We start from the raw sequence: 20,106 nt of genomic DNA, 5'->3' as shown, positions 1-20,106 counted from the left end.
ATGATGGCTTCCAGCTTCATCCATGTCCCTGCAAAGGACATGAACTCATTCTTTTTTATGGCTACAGAAACCCAAGATTTTTTTTTTTTTCTTTGAGATGGAGTCTTGTTCTTGTCAGCCAGGTTGGATTGCCATGGTGCAATCTCGACTCACTGCAACCTCTGCCTCCCGGGTTCAAGCGATTCTCCTGCCTCGGCCTCCAAAGTAGCTGAGATTACAGGTGCCTGCCACCACGCCTGGCTAATTTTTGTATTTTTAGTAGAGACGGGGTTTTACCATGTTGGCCATGCTGGTCTCGAACTCCTGACCTCAAGTGATCCACCCGCCTCAGCCTCCCAAAGTGCTGGGATTACGGAAGTGAGCCACTGCGCCCTGCCAAAACCCAAGAGTCTTATGTGAAATTCCCGTTTCTCCATGCAGCAACCAGTTCTGTTTTTCAAAACCATGGAGGCCAGGCCTGGTGCAGTGGTTCATGCCTGTAATCCCAACCCTTTGGGAGGCTGAGGCAGGAGGATTGCTTAAGGCCAGGAGAGTGAGACCAGCCTAGCAACTTTGCATAGCAAGACCCCAATCTCTAAAAAAAAACATTTAAAAATAAAATAAATAAATAAATAAAATTTTAAAACCATGGAGGCCAGAAAAGAAGTTCTTGGGAGGTAGGATTTGTAAGGGTCGCCAGTTGTAATTTCCAATGCAGGAAAGAAAAAAAAAAAAAAAAAAAAATCAAGAACCAATACAGTGCACAGATGTGATTCCAAAATAGAGATTTATTTATTAAGAATTATTTAGTTTCTGCATAAAAATCACCAATTGTTCCTCATTGGGTTTTTTCTTTTAAAACACACGTCAATTCTTTTGGGGTTGCTTTGTTTGCCCAGCACTTTAAAAGTACAGCTCTTTGTAGCGCCAGGAGGAACAGTTAAGGTTAAGGCAGCGAGGCGTTTTCCTGAATCTTAGCGGCTGAAGGGTTCATCTCTTCCCATCAAGAGAATACACACAGTAGGTCGTTTCTTAGGTTGAAAAATCTGTCCCTGAAGGAAGTAATTCTTCTGAAGAATGCAAACAGAGTCATCTATGGTCAATTGTTTGTGCCCTATAGCTTTGAAAGAAACGCCTCTTGGTCATCAAGGGCTTGCTGGTTGGTTTCAGCTGTAAAACAACAACAGCAACAACAACAACAAAAAAAAACAGAAAAAAGAAAACAAACAAAAAAACCTGTCTAGCGAGACAGAAAGAGCAGGGTTTACAATAGTGCTGTGAGGCTGGGCTATGCAAACCACATGAGAAAACACACCAGTTTGCTTAAAAAAAAAAAAAAAAAAAAATCCCACATGGGGCCCTGCATAATTTCAAATCAAACTCTCTACAGTCCTTAAAATAACCAAAATAGCAATACAGCGAGAGCCTCATAAGGTCACGTGCTTTTTTTTTTTTTTTTTGAGACTGAGTTTCGCTCTTGTTGCCCAGGCTGGAATGCAGTGGCGCGATCTCGGCTACTGTAACCTCCACCTCCCGGGTTCTAGCGATTCTCCTGCCTCCACCTCCCAAGAAGATGGGATTACAGGCATGTGCTACCATGCCTGGGTATTTTTAGTAGAGACAGGATTTCACCATGTTGGTCAGGCTGGTCTCAAACTCTGACCTCAAGTGATCCACCCACCTCTTTTTTTTTGAGACGGAGTTTTGCTCTTGTTGCCCAGGCTGGAGTGCAGTGGTGTGATCTCAGCTCACTGCAACCTCCACCTCTTGGGTTCAAGCAGTTCTCCTGCCTCAGCCTCCTGAGTAGCTGGAACTACAGGCGTGTGCCACCACGCCTAATTTTTTATATTTTTAGTAGAGATGGGGTTTCACCATGTTGGCCAGGCTGGTCTCAAACTCCTGACCTCAGGTGATCCGCCCACCTCGGCCTCCTCCAAAGTGCTGGGATTACAGGCGTGAGCCATGGTGCCCGGCCATCATGTGCTTATTTTTAAAGTGAGGTGGATGACACCATTCCCCCAGAGCCGTGTTCCTCGTTGGCGACAAAACAAAACCAAAAAACCCTAGGACTTGACTTATTAGAAGTGTTAATCGATTTTTACCACGCTGAAATGAAGCTATAAAGTCAGTCTGTGCTGTCGTGAAATTCCAAGGAGATTTGGAAGTAAGATCATTATTTATTGGTCCTTTAGAATAGACCAAAAAAAAAAAAAAAGACTTAAAAAACGAGGGCTGTCCCCTGCAGACTCTGGCAGGACCCTGGGCCGCTCTGGGGGACGCAGGCCAGGGGCAGCTCACAGACTTGATTCACAGTGATTCTGGTTTGCCTGTTTCTCTGTGTGGCCATGAGTCGGGGGCGTGTCCAGCGGTGGGCACGCCTACACCTTATAGTTAAGCTCGGCGTTCATCTGGGTGTACATCTCATAGATGACATCGATGGTGGCTGTGTAGTTGACTAGGAAGAGGCGGATCTTCTCCAGGCACTCCTCCTCTGTCACATTCTGCCCCTTGGAGAGTGCTTTCAGGAAGTCGGACTTATAGGGGGCTGCGTACAGTGCTGCCTTGAGACGGGCAAGAAGGGAGGCAGGCACAGCGTTAGCAGGGGCCGAGGAGCCAGGCCAGCATGCCAGGGTTCTGGGAGGGGTCTTCCCTGGGTCCGTGCTGGACAGGGGGTCTGTGCTATTTGAGGTGTTGGAAGGGAAAGGAAAAGGGAGGTGTATTTTGAGCGACAGCAGGAAGGATATCAGCTTTGGGGACAGACAAGCCTAGGTGCAAATGCCAGTCTGGGCCACCAACTAGCTGTGAGCCTTGAGCAAGTCACTTAGCCTCTCTGAGCTTCAGTTTCCTCATCTGCAAAATGGGGATAATGGCTCCCACCTAATCGGGTTGCTTTTATAAGGATTAGGGGGCTTGTACAAAGTGCTCAGCACAGCACCAGGCATACAGTAGGCACTCAGCACAACACCTGGCACACAGTAGGTGTTCAGCATGGGTAAGTCTCTTCCTTCTGGGTTCCCTGCTTTGGAAAAAGGGAACTGCTTCTTCAGAAAACTCCCTTTCTGAGTTGGGGAGACGACTGCTAATCATACTGTGGTCTCTCTTTTGTCCTTAGGGGGACGATACTTCCCTAAATTTCAGGGCTGCTCTCATACTTGAAAAGTACAGAGAATTTGAAATTCACAGAATTTCAGAGCCAGAAGAAAAAAGGTACAACTAGATAAAAAGCTTAGGCTAGCCGGGTGCAGTGGCTCATGCTTGTAATCCCAGCACTTTGGGAGGCCAAGGTGGGCGGATCACAAGGTCAGGAGTTCGAGACCACCCTGGCCAATATGATAAAACCCCATCTCTACTAAAAATACAAAAAATTAGCCAGGTGTGGTGGCGGGCGTCTGTAGTCCCAGCTACTCGGGAGGCTGAGGCAGGAGAATTGCTTGAACCCGGGAGGAGGAGGTTGCAGTGAGCTGAGATCACGCCACTGCACTCCAGCCTGGGTGACAGAGCGAGACTCCATCTTAAAAAAAAAAAAGAAAAAAAGTTTAGGCCAGGAGTTTGATAGGATGAGGAAAGTATAAATACTATTTTTTAAATCTTTTTTTTTTTTTTTTTTTTTGAGACAGAGTCTGGCTCTGTCACCTAGGCTGGAGTGCAGTGGCCGGGTCTCAGCTCACTGCAAGCTCCGCCTCCTGGGTTCCCGCCATTCTCTTGCCTCAGCCTCCCGAGTAGCTGGGACTACAGGCGCCCACCACCTTGCCCGGCTAGTTTTTTGTATTTTTTTAGTAGAGACGGGGTTTCACCGTGTTAGCCAGGATGGTTTCGATCTCCTGACCTCGTGATCCACCCGTCTCGGCCTCCCAAAGTGCTGGGATTACAGGCTTGAGCCACCGCGCCCGGCCTTTTTTAAATCTTTTTAAACATAGTCTTGCTCTGTCCTCCAGGCTAGAGTGCAGTGGCATGATCTTGGTTCACTGCAACCTCTGCTTACTGGGTTCAAGCTATTCTTCTACCTCAACCTCCCAAGTAGCTGGGACTATAGGCGCCTGCCATCATGCCCAGCTATTTTTTTTTTTTTTTTTTTTGAGACGGAGTCTCACTCTGTCGCCCAGGCTGGAATGCAGTGGCACAATCTCGGCTCACTGTAAGCTCTGACTCCCGGGTTCACGCCATTCTCCTGCCTCAGACTCCCAAGTAGCTGGGACTACAGGCGCCCACCACCACACCCAGCTAATTTTTTGTATTTGTAGTAGAGACAGGGTTTCACCATATTAGCCAGGATGGTCTCGATCTCCTGACCTTGTGATCCGCCCGCCTCAGCCTCCCAAAGTGCTGGGATTACAGCCTTGAGCCACCGCGCCCGGCCAATTTTTTGTATTTTTAGTAGAGACAGGGTTTTACTATGTTGGCCAGGCTGATCTCCAACCTGACCTCAGGTGATCCACCTGCCTTGGCCTCCCAAAGTGCTGGGATTATAGGCATGAGCCACTCACCTGGCCAAATATTATTCTTTCATAATAAAAGTAGTAATAGCTGGTGTGGTGGCTCACGCCTGTAATCCCAGCACTTTGGGAGGCAAGGTGGGAGGATTGCTTTGAGCTCAGGAGTTCAAGACCAGTCTGAGCAACATGGTGAAACCTTGTCTCTACAAAAAAATATAAAAATTAGCTAGGTTTTGGTGGCTTGCACCTGTAGTCCCAGCTACTTGCGATACTGAGGCTGGAGAATCACTTGAGCCTGGGAAGTGGAGGTTGCGGTAAGCTAAGACTGTACCACTGCACTCCAGCCTGGGCGACAGCGACAGAGGGAGACCCCCTCTCAAAAAAAAAAAAAAAGCAATAGCTTTGATGTACTGAGTGTAAACCATGTGAACCATGTGTCAAGCACTTTATACTGATTAATTTCATTTATTTAATGCCTATTTTATACCTATTTGAAAGATGAGGATATTGAGGCTCAGGAAGGTAGGATCACAGTCCCCCATTTTTGTGTTGTGTGACCTTGTCTGAGTGTCACTGTCCTCATCTGGGAAATGGGGGTAAGAACAGTGCCACCTTGTGGTGCATTTGTAAAGATTACAATTCATGGGCAGCTGCCCTGGCCAGGTACACAGGACACACTGTTACTATTGAGGTGATGGTTTGAGGATTTGTAGGGGCAATGCACTGTGGAGATCTCAAGGGGCCCATGGGAATGGGCTCTGTCTCCAGCTCTTCTGGGGTGGATGGCCCAGGGGCTGCCATGCATCTCACTCTGTGACCAGCTCTTCCTCTTTGGAACCATATTGGTTTCTGCTCCAGCCTGCTTGCAGACTGTACCCCACAGGAACACTGAACAGGGCCCATCAGCCCCTCATTCTCATGGCCACCAGAGTGGGCAGGCAGAGGGAGCTGCAGCAGAAAGGGTGGCCAGAAGAGGCCAGGCAGGAACATGTGGGTGAGATGAGGGCAGCAAGCAGCAGGTGAAGGGCATGGCGCAGGGCAGCCAGAGGGCCTTCAGACGTCTCCTCAGCAGGGCTTTCAGCCTGGTGATCAACTGCAGGGCCCTCACCTAACCAGGCAGGTGCTGAAGCCTCACTTCCAGGAGCCCTAGCCAATGTCACCCCAACACAAGCCACCAGGAACCCAGAGGGCCAGTGTCCTTTCAGCAGATGCTCCCAGGGGGAGGCCCTTCTTTCCCCGCATGCCCCATGTGGGGATCCAGGCTGAATTTGAGGGGCCGTCAGGCTGGGCCACCTTCGACCTGGGGTCCTCCAGGGCTTTCCCTGTGGTTTCTCTTTTCACCCCACCATCAGGCCTTGCAGGTCGAGGCCCCTAGAGAGAAACACCGTGGAGTATCTACAGTGACACCCGCCGTGGCTTGAATGGGGCTGGCCAAGGGCACGGGAGGGGGACCTCTCCGTACACTAGCTTCATCCAAATAGATGGGGGAGCCCTTCCTGAGCCCGAGAGGGTAAACACAGCCTCACAGGCCAGGAGGCCTCGGCCAAGCAGGGGCAGAGTGGGGAGCAGAATCTGCAAGCTGGTAGTCCTTGAAGGCCTGTGAGGGCGGCTCACCTGGAAGATCTTCTGCACGATCCAGCCGTGGTACTTCTTGAGGGCCATCTCATAGGCCTTGGTGGCGTTGACGCGGATGAGGTTGGGGTGGTTCTCGTCCCGCTCCCCGTCACAGATGCTCTGGAGGAAGACCTGGATGAAGCGGAGGCCTCTGCAGCCCAGGGAGGAGAAGGTTCATTAGGACCGTGCACACCCCTGTCGTGAAAGACCCTCATGGACTCTGAATTTGCCACCTGCTGAGAGCCAGGAACATGTATACCCCAGAGGGAGCGGTTATTCCCTGGTCATCTTTCCCTGCTGCTTACAAGTAACGTGACCACTTGGCTCCATTCATTATCTCCCAAGCACCTTCTCTCCTCCAGGCCTGGTGCTGGCCCATGACAATAGTGACACTGGCTGTAAGATCCACGAGGGGTGGGTCTGGGCCTGCCTTGTCCATTTCTGTGTCCACATGACCGCCACAGGCTGCAACATGGTAGGCAACCATCAGGCTTGAGGAATGAAGTCACAGTGCTGGCCCTTAAAGGGTTTGCAGACCACAGACTGTGGATATACCGGGCACACTGGTGAGACTGGCCCCATGTGCACCAGGTTCCCCGCCCCCACTCCCCAGCCCTCAGCATCTTTCTAAGTCTGCTACGTTGCTCCTCTGCCTGAGACCTCCCAGAGCATCCTCCAGTGGCCACTCGAGCCTTTCCTCAAGGGGTAGGGTGATGTTTCGAGAGCCAGGAGAAGCAGATGGGGTATAGCAAGGAGTCCACATGGAAAAGCTCACCAGGGCCCTCCCCTTAGCACACATCATCTCACCTCTTGCTTCCCTAGGGCCTGTGAGGCTGAGCTTGGCACAATCAGCCCGTTTCACAGAGGAAAGCACTGAGGCTTCCCTAGAAAGTCTCAGTCACAGGCCAGGATGTGAACCCTGCCTGCCTCACTGCGCACCCCCCTCCCAGCAGGCTCTTTCCTTCGCTGCCCCTCACCGTCCCACTGGGGTCCCCAGGTGAGCTGCTCTGCTCCCTCCCTGCAGTGGGGTGGGGATCAAGTCAGGGTGGGGTGCTCTAAGGGGCAGAAGCACTGGGTTTGAGGGCTGAAGAGTCTATAGCTGGTTGAGAACAGCATGGGTTCAAACCAGCCCATAGGATGTATTTGTGCAAATTAGAACTCCTCCTCACCGCTGGGCACGGTGCCTCACACCTGCCTCACACGGATCACTTGAGGCCAGGAGTTCAAGACCAGCCTGGCCAACATGGCGGGCCTGTCTCTACTAAAAATACAAAACTTAGCCAGGCATGGTGGTGCACACCTGTAATCCCAGCTACTCAGGAGGCTGAGGCAGAAGAATTGCTTGAACCCAGGAGGCAGAGGTTGCAGTGAGCCGAGATTGCGCCACTGCACTCCATCCAGCCTGGGCAACAGAACGGGATTCTGTCTAAAAATAAAAAATAAAAATAAAAGAATTCCTTCTCCTCAAGATGGTGTACTTCTACCAAGAAACTGTCATAACATACAAATCCACTTTGTACGTGTGACCAGCCCTAAACAGGACACCTCTGTGCAGTAGGCAACCTGCATAACTGTGCTGGATGACATGGGCACGTGATTTGGCCTCCAGAAGTGCCAGCTGCCTCCTCTGTGAGATGAGAATAGCTACCACACCTAACTCACAGAATATGAAACCCAATCAGCATATAAAAAGCTTAGCACAATGCCCAGATCAGGGTGTGCTCATATACTCTGATGGGACTGGAACCAGGAAGCATCACTGTCAGGCAAGCCCTGGCCCTTGGGAGGCCTTTTCCCAGTCATTAACTAGCATCACACTGGAAGGGCTCGGAGGTGACCTTCCCAGCCTGAGGTGACACTGCAGAACAGTTACAGTTTGCTTTCCCTCCTCTACAGCACAGAGCCCAGGCCCTGCCACCTGAGCCTGTCACCTTTTCAGCCACATCAGCGCCAGTGTGGCCCCTACTTTGGGCCACTCTGCTCCATACATTTCTTTCTCCACCTCCAGGATGTTCTGCAGGGTCCGGAACTTGGCTGGGTTGGTGTCATACACGGCTTTGATTTTCTGAAATGGAGCACACAGGATTTTCCCTTAGGTAAACTGCCCCCATAGACATCTGGCCCGCACGCTGGGTGAAGAGCACCCTACCAGCATCTCCCACTCCTTCCTGCCCTCCAGGAACAGCAAAGATAAGACCTGTAACAGTAACTATGACTGTTCACATTAGCCAGGATTTGCAAAATGCTTTACAGGCACTGCCTTATATGATCCTGGTGGCAACCCTGAAGTTGCTGTCATTATCCCATTTTACAGGCAGAGACACTGAGGCTCACAGAAGGGCATGGACTTGTCCAAGGTCACACAGTTGGTACAAAGTTCATGTTCTCCAGCCACTACTGACACTGGCTCAGACACCAAGTATCTGAAGTTTTGCTCTGGTGGACAAGTGGAAATAGGTTCCGAGGATTCCAAGAAGTCCAGGAATTAAGGCCTCTGAGATGGAGCCAGGTAGGCCTGGGTCTGAATCCCAGCTCTGCCACTTACTTGCTTGTGACCTTAAGTGAGTCCTTCTCTTAAGGTCTCACTCTGAGTCTCAGCTTCTTCATCTGTAAAAATGGGATAACACAGGACCAGCCTCAAAGGGCTGCTGGGATGAAGAAATGAGATCATACAGTGTGTCCAGAGCCCTTGGCTGGGCCCTACATGGATTCTCACGGGCAGTTTACGGCGGGGGAGACGGCATCAGGAACTACCAGGATTGGAGAAGGGGAGGGCCAGACCAGTGCTGACTGCGGACTTTGGGACTTACTTACTTGGTGGGGATAGATGAAAGAACCAGCAGGTTCCTTTTCAGGGTCAACCCTTTAATTAGACTTTGGTCCCAGTCAGGCTAGACTGGTGACCAGATGGCGAGACTGTGGAGGAGGGCAGAGAACATTGAGCCCTGATCGGGCAAGCCTGGGGCCCATCTTCTACGCCTCCATCTCCTTCCTCGGCCTGGGAAGCTTGCAGCTGGGACCATGGTGCTGGCAACCCAGGTAGGCTTAGATTCCTGATGCAAGTCCTAGGCTATGGCTACCTGACCAGGTACGTACCGTGATGTTGCCGCTTATGTCTGCCTTGATGGGAGTAAACACTGGGGACCCAAGGCAATCTGGGGACAAAATGAGAAGAGAGATTGAGATTACCAGCAAGTGATTTTTCAGGGCCACTGCAGGCCGTGGGGACATGGTGGGTGGGTTACGTGGTGGGTCCCGGGGAGAGCTGAGTTGTTCTGGATGTTACTAAGACAGCATAGGCTTGGGTGCAGCCCCCAGCTCCGTTCTCTGAGCTTCCTGTTGGCAAATGAGGCTACAGCACCAATCACAGAGGCATGATGAGGATGGCTTGAAATAAACAATCCAATCCTAAGACACACATTTGATTCATCTCGAGAATCAGAATGGTATTTGTTTGTTTTTTGGGGCTTATCTTGAGACAGAGTCTCGCTTTGTCACTCAGGCTGGAGCGCAGTGGTGTGATCATAGCTCACCACAGCCTCGACCTCCTGGGTTCAAGCCATCCTCCCACCTCAGCCTCTGGAGTAGCTGGGACTACAGGCACGCACCACCATATCCGGCTAATTAAAAAAAAATTTTGGCCTGGTGCAGTGGCTCACGCCTGTAATCCCAGCACTTTAGGAGGCTAAGGCGGGTGGATCACTTGAAGTCAGGAGTTCAAGACGATCCTGGTCAACATGGTGAAACCTTGTCTTTACCAATATACAAAAATTAGCTGGGCATGGTGGCTCGTACCTATAATCCCAGCTACTCAGGAGGCTGAGACAGGAAAATTGCTTGAACCTGGGAGGCGGAGGTTGCTGTGAGGTGAGATTACGCCACTATACTCCAGCCTGGGTAACGGAGTGAGATTCTGTCTCAAAAAAAAAAAAAAAAAAAAAAAAAAATTTTTTTTTGCACAGATCTTGGTGATCAGGATCTTATGTAGACCTAAGCTAATGTGTCTGTTTTTAACAAAAAAGATTTTTTTAAAAAAGTGCTTAACTTTTAAAATAGAAAAAAGCTCACAGAATAAGGATATAAAGAAATTTTTTCTAGAGCTGTACAATGTGTTTGTTTTCAATTGGATAAAACATTTAATTTATTGGTCTTTGGGGGAAATTTGATGCATCACCACTATATTAGAACTGAGCCATTAATTCTGTAGCTTCATCAATATTAACTACTTTATTTTCATGATGCTACTGAGGAATCAGTTCTTTCTACAGAGGTTCAAGAGAAAGTCCTTCTAAGAAGTGTGCAAATCTCGTATATTTATTAGATTGGTGCAAAAGTAATTGCAGTTTTTGAATACAAAAGCTTTATCTACTCTGTTGACTTTTTCATCATTCATAACGCTTATCTTTTTTTTTTTTTCCCCGAGACGGAGTTTCACTCCCGTTGCCCAAGCTGGAGTGCAATGGCATGATCTCAGCTCACCACAACCTCCACTTCCTGGGTTCAAGCAATTCTCCTACCTCAGCCTCCCGAGTAGCTGGGATTACAGGCACACGCTACCACGCCTGGCTAATTTTGTATTTTTAGTAGAGGCAGGTTTCACTATGTTGGTCAGCCTGGTCTTGAACTCCCACCCTCAGGTGATCCACCCGCCTCTGCCTCCCAAAGTGCTGGGATTACAGGCATGAGCCACTGTGTCCAGCCTCGTTTATCTTCTTAAGATTAGTAGTAACTGGTTTTGCTTTGTTGGTAGCCTTAAAGTGTTTTCAGCTGGCTATGTGAAATACACTCCTGGACTTCTGCCCTCTGAATTTGTTCTCGGCCATTGTCTTCAATAGTAGCGTGCACCTATGTGTGTTTTTAAAGACAGGGTCCTTTGGCAACTGAAGAAAGATAAATAAAAATAAATAAATGCATAAAATAAAGATAGGGTCTTGTTCTGGCACTCAAGCTGGAGTACAGTGGCAAGATCACAGCTCACTGCAGGCTTCAACTTCTGGACTCAAGCAATCCTCCTGAATCAGCCTCCCAAAGTGCTGCGATTAGAGGGATACACCATCACACCCAGTAGAATGTTCTTAAATGGAGGCGATTTCCTTTCTTGGTAGGTCATAATATATGGGAGCATCGTATAATAGGTAACACCTTGGAGTTGATAAAATGTAGACCTGGAAACTGCCTGGCAGTGCCTGGAACTGCTGGAATCTGCTGAAATGTGAGCAGCCTGCTGCCTGCCTCTCCTCCGCTCCCTCTTTTGACACCCCCATGGCAGGCTGTCACAGGACATCTCGCTCCTTACATGCAGGAAGTATGCAGGTTCTTTACTGAGCAGGCTCGATGTGGACTTTACCTTTGAGACTGAAGACAGACTACCGGGCTTCCGTGACACCTTTTCATTGTCCTTGCTGCAGTCCAGAAAAGTGAGCTCGCTAAGCCTACTACAGAGCCCAGGGGACAAAGACCCCAGAGCAGGCTAGAGGCGGGTGCCGACCCCACGGGAGTGAAAGGCCAATACCCAGGAGGCCAGACAGGGACCTCAGTGTGTGCGCCAAGTGACCACATGAGGGCAGAGGGCTAGGGAAGGAACTTCCTTAAGCCAAATTCCACCCAGGGTGACCCTGCACACCTGGCCAGCCATCTGGAACATTCTAAATGCAGCTATGAAAAGAGGTACATGAGAGAAACAGCATTAGACACTTAAGGAAACAGCCCATAGCCCAGTGGAAAGAAGGTGGGCTAGGGATTCAGACAGATGGGGTGAGAATCCTGCACGACCACTCCCAAGCTGAGTAAGTCTCCTCGCCTCTGTGTGCCTCAGTTTCCTCTTGTGTCAAATGGGGCAATAATAGTACTTATTTCATATACTTCTTTAAGAAATTAAAAATAAGGCACCGAGGCTAGGCGGTAGCTCACGCCTGTAATCTCAGCACTTTGGGAGGCCAAGGCGGGCGGATCACAAGGTCAGGAGTTTGAGACCAGCCTGGCCAACATGGTGAAACCTCACCTCTACTAAAAATACAAAAATTAGCCAGGCGTGGTAGCAGGCGCCTGTAGTCCCAGATACCCAGGAGGCTGAGACAGGAAAATCGCCTGAACCTAGGAGGCGGAGGTTGCAGTGAGCCGAGATTGTGCCACTGTACTCCAGCCTAGCAACAGAGCAAGACTCCATCTCAAAAATAAAATAAAATAAGGCGCCGGGCGCGGTGGCTCAAGCCTGTAATCCCAGCACTTTGGGAGGCCGAGACAGGCGGATCACGAGGTCAGGAGATCGAGACCATCCTGGCTAACACGGTGAAACCCCGTCTCTACTAAAAAAAAAATACAAAAAAAAGCTAGCCGGGCGAGGAGGCGGGCGCCTGTAGTCCCAGCTACTTGGGAGGCTGAGGCAGGAGAATGGCGTGAACCCGGGAGGCGGAGTTTGCAGTGAGCTGAGATCCGGCCACTGCACTCCAGCTCGGGCGACAGAGCAAGACTCTGTCTCAAAAAAAAAAAAAAAAAAAAACTTCAAAAAACTAGCCAGGCGAGGTGGCGGCGCCTGTAGTCCCAGCTACTCGGGAGGCTGAGACAGGAGAATGGCGTGAACCCGGGAGGCGGAGCTTGCAGTGAGCTGAGATCCGGCCACAGCACTCCAGCCTGGGTGACAGAGCGAGACTCCGTCTCAAAATAAATAAATAAATAAATAAATAAATAAATAAATAAATAAAATAAAATAAGGCACCAAATACATGTAGCAGAGTGTCCGGTGAGTGCTGAACACTCAGTACCTGGACTTCAATCATTTTTATGACCTCATATCATTACTAGGGTCAGGTGCTGTGACCCAGCAAATGACATCATTGTGGAAGCCACAGGATTCCCCAGAACCTCCACCGAGTGGGACTCATCCTTGACCTGTGCCCCTGCTGCTTTCTCTGTGCTCCCCTGTGACGCCCCACTAGAGGTGGGGCTGCCACCTTGCCCTGCTGCAAGCTCCGGGCATGCTGTCCTCATGCTGGGCCATGAGCAGTCTCCTCTTGGCAACTGAGCCTCTTTCCAATGTCTGCGGAGGCAAATTTCCCAACAATGGGCCATGCTGGAGCCTTCCCTATGGTGGTCACGTCACAGGCTGCTCAGAGGTGCTGTGCCAGGGATGCAGGCAACGAATCCAGGGTGCTCTGGTCTCCCAGACAGGCCTGCCAGGCATCAATGGGGTGACAACTCCATGCCACCCTTTAACCTCACCTGACGGATCACTGACCTCCGCTGCATGTGGAGGCCAGCCTGGGGAGGTCATGCCACTTGTTAGCCCTGGAAGGTGTTCTCTTCCAGCACCGCTACCACTGCCTCTCTGGAAGGACCATGCATTCTCAACTTACATAATAACGCCGGAGCCAAGAACCTCTTTCCTCCGCCAGTGACTACAGTGCCACCAGGGGGTGCCAATTCTGACCCTCACAGGGGGCCAGGCAGGTGCCATGGATGGGCTACATGGGGACTGGCAAAACCCATCCAGACGTAAGGCTGTTCCTCAGCTCCAGCTGACGGCTTTACATCCACATCTTCCCAAAATGTATAATGAGCCGGACGTGGTGGCATGCACCTGTAGTCCCAGCTACTCGGGAGGCTGAGGTGGAGGATCGCTCAAACCCAGGAGTTAAAGTTGCACTGAGCTATGATTGTGTCACTGCACTCCAGCCTGCGCAACAGAGTGAGACTCCATCTCTTAAAAAAATTAAAATGTGGGCCAGGCGCAGTGACTCGCCCCTATAATCCCAGCACTTTGGAAGGTCGAGGTGGGTGGATCACCTGAGGTCAGGAGTTCAAGACCAGCCTGACCAACATGGTGAAATCCTGTCTCTAATAAAAATACAAAAATTAGCCAGGCATGGTGGCACGCACCTGTAATCCCAGCTACTTGGGAGGCTGGGGCAGGAGAATCACTTGAACCCAGGAGGCAGAGGTTGCAGTGAGCCGAGATTGTGCCACTGTACTTTAGCCTGGGCAACAAGAGTGAAATTCCATCTCAAAAAAATAAATAAATGAAAAATAAAAATGCATAATATACAAAGGCTTACATTAGACTGATGGACAGCTAGATAGAGATATGGATAGATAGGCACAGTAAAATATTAATGGTAACATCTAGGTGATAGGTGTACGAGTACTACTTACTATAAAATTCTTTCAACTTTGCCACATTTGGATTTTCTCATAGAAAATACTGAAAAAAGTAATGTCACTTTTTTTTCTGCTCATAAAATCCTATTTGTTTTTCTACTTTTTTTCCCCAAGTCTGTTTCACTGCTACAGTGATGATAGTCACATGTGTTACACCTTTGTTTTTTAAACCAACAGTCTTGCCACCAGACTTGAGCTCTGAAGAGGGCAGGGACCAGGTTCCCTGCTATGCCCCCAGCACCCAGCAGGTGCCTGACCCCAGTCGGTACTTGTATGACATCTGTGGAATGAATGAATGAATGAATGAATGAGTGAATGAATGGACTGCAGGAAATGTAGAATCTGTCTGTGTATTTCCCTGCCAGGCTCTCCATCTCTGCACCCTCCTATGGTTCAGACTGACCCAACATACTGATTTTAAGTACCCTTAAACGCCTCCCGGGTTCAAGTGATTCTCCTGCCTCAGCTCCCTAGAAGCTGGGATTATAGGCATGCGCCACCACACCCAGCCTCTGATAGTTTAAATTCAAGCCTGCGCCTGCTCTGAATAGAGCATGACATGTTTCTACCAGGCTCTCGAGCCTTCCGTTTCCTACAGATGGCAGAGGATATGTGAAGGGACTTAGGCCTCAGTTCCCCTGCTTATAAAATGGAAATCCTTCTAAGATGTTCCTCTGCAGGGCTGCTGTGAGAAAGAGGTGTCACATGCAAAGTGAGGGCTCAAAGCACTGACCATGATTGTTTTTACTGCCATTGGCTGGTTTTCAACCAAAGCCTTCCAGTGAAGAAGAGATGATGGCAGGGCTTGATGACAGATCACCATCCACCATGGGTGGCTTATTAGCTTTTCTCAATGACTTAGGTCATTCAACATGCATTTCAGAGACGCAGAAAAATGTTATGCAGCATCCTTTTGCAGTTCTGAGGGGCCCTGCCGTGGTGGCAGGGAGAAAGGCTTTTTGTTTTGTGTTCTCCTGACCATGCGCTACGAGGGTCACGAGGCAGCTGTTATTGTGTGTGGGGCCACCGCACAGGGCCAGAGCTCCTGCTCAACAGTAAGGGAGGAATGTGGTGCCTCAAATGCACTTCTGGGGCTGGGAGCCTAGCAGAAGAGAGGGGAGGCGAGGCAGGGGCTGGGAACGCCACCCCAGACTCCACTTCCACGCTCTACCCACAGGGAGTCACTGGCAGGAAAGGGAGCTCCACATGCATCTGTGTTATGTAAACATGCACGCTGAAGTGGGTCTAGAAGCATCTGGAGGTGGGCTGCCTGCTATTAGCAGGGGCATCAACCTGGGCAGTGGCATTGAAGCAGTGGCATCCACAGTCCTAGGTTTGAATCTCAGCTCTGGTGTGAGTTTGGCCAAGTGACTTAACCACTCTAGGTTCTGGCCCTTCGGTTTCTACAGCCCAGAGGTGCTGTGCAAACAGGAAGTGCTCTGTATATAGTTGGGCTGAAGCCTGTTTCAACATCACCCACTCAAGGCTCTAGGCTTATGTTTGTCTTTGGTGCAGTCCAAGGACATCAAGTCACAGAAAAGCCAAATGACTTGCCCAGGTTACACTCCAGGGAGTGCCAAGACACAATTCCAGAGCCAAAGCTGCTTCCACTACACCCTTAACCTTTCTGTCTAGAATGTTACCATTCTTTGAACTCAAAGAATGATTCTTTGAAGTCCTGTGAACTCAGAGAAAATAGGAAACCAGAAGACGATTTTAATTCCCAAGCATGTGGTGGCTTTTCTAATAGTTTATTTTACTTATTTATTTATTTTGAGACAGAGTCTCACTCCGTCGCCCAGGCTGGAGTGCAGTGGTGCCATCTAGGCTCACTGCAACCTCCGCCTCCCGGGTTCAAGTGATTCTCCTGCCTCAGCTCCCTAGAAGCTGGGATTATAGGCATGCGCGCCACCACACCCAGCCTCTGATAGTTTAAATTCAAGCCTGCGCCTGCTCTGAATAGAGCATGACATGTTTCTACCAGGCTCTCGAGCCTTCCGTTTCCTACAGAATGCAGCCCTAACCCTAAATTACCCTTCTTGTTTGACCAGTTTTGCAGTTACCCCAAACTTGTTTTTTTTTTTAATTGTTGTCAGCAAACAGGCTCTTTGAAATGCCACCCAGAACCTGGAGGGAGGGAGGGGACTTGGAGGGTTTTCTAGTTCATGACCTCCAGGGAGAAAGGAAGCTGTCTTTTTAAACATGTTTTACTTCTTCTTCTTCTTCTTCTTCTTCTTTTTTTTTTAATAGAGACAGGGTCAGGCCGAGCATGGTGGCTTATATCTGTAATCCCAACACTTTGGGAGGCCGAGGCGGGCAGATCACCTGAAGTTCGGAGTTCAAGACCAGCCTGACCAACATGGTGAAACCCCATCTGTACTAAAAATACAAAAATTAGCTGGGCGTAGTGGTGCAAATCTGTAATCCCAGCTACTTGGGAGGCTGAGGCAAGAGAATCACTTGCACCTGGGAGGTGGAGGTTGCAGTGAGTTGAGATCATGCGTGAGACTCTGTCTGAAAAAAAAATAGAGACAGGGTCTTACTATTTTGCCCAGGCCAGTCTCAAACTCCTGGGCTCAAGCGATCTGTCTGCCTTGGCTCCCTCAAAGTGCTGGGATTACAGGCGTGAGCTGCCATGCCTGGCCTGAAGCTGTCTTTAAAATAAGAAAAATCAGATATGGTCCCACCATCTTCTTTCACAGACCCAACTAGAATGAGCAGATTCCAAATACAGTAAAGCCTTGGTTATCTGGAACAGCTGGCAAATGGCCCCTTCTGTTTAATGGAGAAGGCTTTTTCCAATGCACGCTACTCAAATCACAAGGCACAAGGAAAGAAACCAATAAACCTAATTATAAAAACAGAAACCTCCTATATGGGGGAGAGGAGAAATTCCACCACCAACTAAAGCCAAAAAACTTGGGGGCAGACAGTAGAGAGTCTGTGTAACAAGCATAACAGAAAAAAGGCTAGTATCCCTAATATGTAAAGAGCTCTTACAAATCAGTAAGAAAAAAACAACAGCCCTATAGAACAATGGGCAATTCACCATAGAAATGAAAAGATGCTTAATCTCAATAATAAGACAAATAAAAACAGTGAAATATTTTCCATCTACCATATTTTTTAAAAGTCTTGCTATATTGCCCAGGCTGGAATGCGGTGGCTATTCACAGGTGCAATCCCTCTACTGATCAGCATGGGAATTTTGACCTGCTGTTTCCAACCTGGGCCACTTCACACCTCTTTTTTTTTTTTTGAGACAGAGTCTCCCTCTGTCGCCCAGGCTGGAGTGCAGTGGCCGGATCTCAGCTCACTGCAAGCTCCGCCTCCTGGGTTTACGCCATTCTCCTGCCTCAGCCTCCCGAGTAGCTGGGACTACAGGCGCCCGCTACCTCGCCCGGCTAGTTTTTTGTATTTTTTTAGTAGAGACGAGGTTTCACCGTGTTAGCCAGGATGGTCTCCATCTCCTGACCTCGTGATCCGCCCGTCTCAGCCTCCCAAAGTGCTGGGATTACAGGCTTGAGCCACCGCGCCCGGCCCAGTTCACACCTCTTTAAGCAACCTGGTGGGCCCCTTTGCCAGGAGGTCACCATATTGATGCCAAACTTAGTGCAGACACCCAATCAGTGTAGCACACTACAGCCAAGAACTCCTGGGCTCAAGTCATCTTCCTGCCTCAGCTTCCTGAGCACTACAGCTGTGCATCACTGTGCCTGGCTCTCAAATACAAATACACCATCAGCATTGTAGCTCAGCCATCCTGGATGGAGCTCATCAAAATGTAACACAAATGTCACTGCTTTCATAGTGGAAGCCATCTATAGCTTTCTAAACAGGGCCATCATCAAAAATACGAGTTATGATAAAGAGGTGGCCCAGAAATGTCACTGGTCCCCTCAAACTGTCACTAAATGACTCCAGATGGTGTGCCTTCAGGCTTTTAGGACAACTGGACAGCTTTGTGTATCTTTTTTTTTTTTTTTTTTTTTAGACAGGGTATCACTGTGTTGCCCAGGCTGGAATGCAGTGACACAATCATGGCTCATTGTAGCTTGGAACTCCTGGGCTCAAGCAATCCTCCCACCTCAGCCTCCAGAGTAGTTGGGACTACAGGTGTGCACCACCATGCTGGGCTAATTTTTTTTTTTTTTTTTTTTTTTTTACTTTTTGTAGAGAGTGGGACTCACTACACCATTGCCCAGGCTGGTCTTGAACTCCTGGGCTCAAACAATCCTCCAGTCTCGGCCTCCCAAAGTGCTAGGATTACAGGCATGAGCTACTGTACCTGGCCAACTTTGTGTATTTTTTTTAAACTCCTGTTGATGCTTGATGGCTACTTCTTCCTGCAGTGCTTCAATTATTTATTTATTTATTTATTTATTTTTTGAGACAGAGTTTCACTCTGTAGCCCAAGCTAGAGTGCAGTGGAGCAATCTCAGCTCACTGCAACCTCTGCCTCCCGAGCTCAAGCAATTCTCCTGCCTCAGCCTCCCAAGTAGCTGGGACTACAGGCGCACGCCACCATGTCAGGCTAAATTTTTGTATTTTAGTAGAGACAGGATTTCACCATGTTGCCCAGGGTGGTCTCAAATTCCTGAGCTCAAACGATCCACCCACCTCGGCTTCCCAAAGTGTTGGGATTACAGGTGTGAGCCACCGTGCCCAGCCAAATTCTTTTAGATACTTAAAAACCAAATAGCCAACAGAATCAGAATCTCCTGCAAAGAGGAGGCATGTACCAAGGAGGGGTTTCGTGCATGGCCTCTGGGACAACTCTGACTAGACAAGGGCTGTCTGGGGCCTCCTGCCTGGGTCACTGCAGCTTTGACCTCCCAGGCTCAAGTGATCCTCCAGCCTCAGCCTCTGGAGTAGCTGAGACTACAGACACATGTCACCACGTCCAGCTAATTTTTTGTTTTTAATTTTTTGTAGAGATGGGGTCTCACTTTGTTGCCCAGGCTGGTCTTGAACTCCTGGCCACAAGTGATCCTCCCACCTTGGCCTCCCAAAGCACTGGGATTATAGGCAGGAGCCACTGCGCCCAACCTCATTTCCTCTTTTTCTGGCCTCAAGAGAGTTGGACAGTGCTGGTCGTTATGCTCTTAGCAAGACCACAGCATATATCTGGAAATTTCCATCCAAGTTGCCTCTTCAAACAGCCATCTCTTACGACACGGGATGTTCCTGATGTTGAGTAATGAGGTGACCAAATTACCCTGCCCTGGCCCACCCTCTCATTTCATCTCAGGAACAAAGTTCAGGAACAAAAAAGCACTCTTTAATATGCACAGCTTGCTTCACTTTCAGCCTGTGTGATTCAGGACAGAACACACCTAACCCAATTCATAAACAGTTATTTCCAGAAAGGAAGAACAGGATGCCCATGTCGTGATGCTACAAGCCTGGTGTGGGGAGGCTTTATTGTAAATTCAATGTTTTTTTTCATAGCTGAATAATAAAGTTCAGTTGTTAAACATATGAGGCAGATTAACTTTATAGGTCCCGGGTTACAAGGATCATAATGGAAGACACTCAAATTACAGCTGATGGAGATGAATCATTTATTAATCTGGGGGTGTGGGTTGTCATGGCTCAGTTTACAATAAGGCCTATTTTTAAGGATATGAGCCTTGAGATTACCTACATTCCTAAAACGGGTTCCTACTCTGAGTCTACTATCTAAAGAGGAAAGAATGTTTACAAAACAATTCAAAATACTGCTTTAAAAACTTCATCCCCGGGCCAGGCACAGTGGCTTATGCCTGTAATCCCAGCACTTTGGGAGGCCAAGGCAGGTGGATCACTTGAGGCCAGGAGTTCAAAACCAGCCTCCTGAGCAGCTGAGACTATAGGTACGCACTACCACGCCCAGCTAATTTTTTTTTTTTTTTTTTTTTTTTTTTTATTTTAGTAGAGACAGGGT

The 20,106-nt window shown here is 49.0% G+C and overlaps 1 protein-coding gene and 1 pseudogene across 2 annotated transcripts in view; both read right to left on the bottom strand.

Annotated features, from left to right (window-relative positions):
- Window positions 1–1,305: 1,305 nt before the first annotated feature.
- The window catches only part of GLTP (glycolipid transfer protein), a 30,663-nt gene continuing 11,862 nt past the window's right edge, over window positions 1,306–20,106 (bottom strand). The window contains exons 2-5 of one of the 2 annotated variants that reach the window (XM_010379434.2): window positions 9,123–9,181; window positions 7,958–8,091; window positions 6,027–6,177; window positions 1,306–2,540 (exon numbers count right to left, since the gene is read on the bottom strand). In XM_010379434.2, coding sequence (XP_010377736.1) covers window positions 2,358–2,540; window positions 6,027–6,177; window positions 7,958–8,091; window positions 9,123–9,181 — 527 coding nt within the window. In that variant the 3' untranslated portion in view covers window positions 1,306–2,357. Of the gene's footprint in view, window positions 2,659–6,026; window positions 6,178–7,957; window positions 8,092–9,122; window positions 9,182–20,106 lie in introns of both variants that reach the window. The other variant, XM_030938953.1, reaches the window with a different exon arrangement.
- On the bottom strand, window positions 10,208–10,849 carry LOC104675099 (annotated as a pseudogene).

The sequence above is a fragment of the Rhinopithecus roxellana genome, chromosome 10 (genome assembly GCF_007565055.1).
Source record: "Rhinopithecus roxellana isolate Shanxi Qingling chromosome 10, ASM756505v1, whole genome shotgun sequence".
In the NCBI taxonomy this organism is placed as follows: domain Eukaryota; kingdom Metazoa; phylum Chordata; class Mammalia; order Primates; family Cercopithecidae; genus Rhinopithecus; species Rhinopithecus roxellana.
This window is presented reverse-complemented; position numbering and strand designations above follow the sequence as displayed.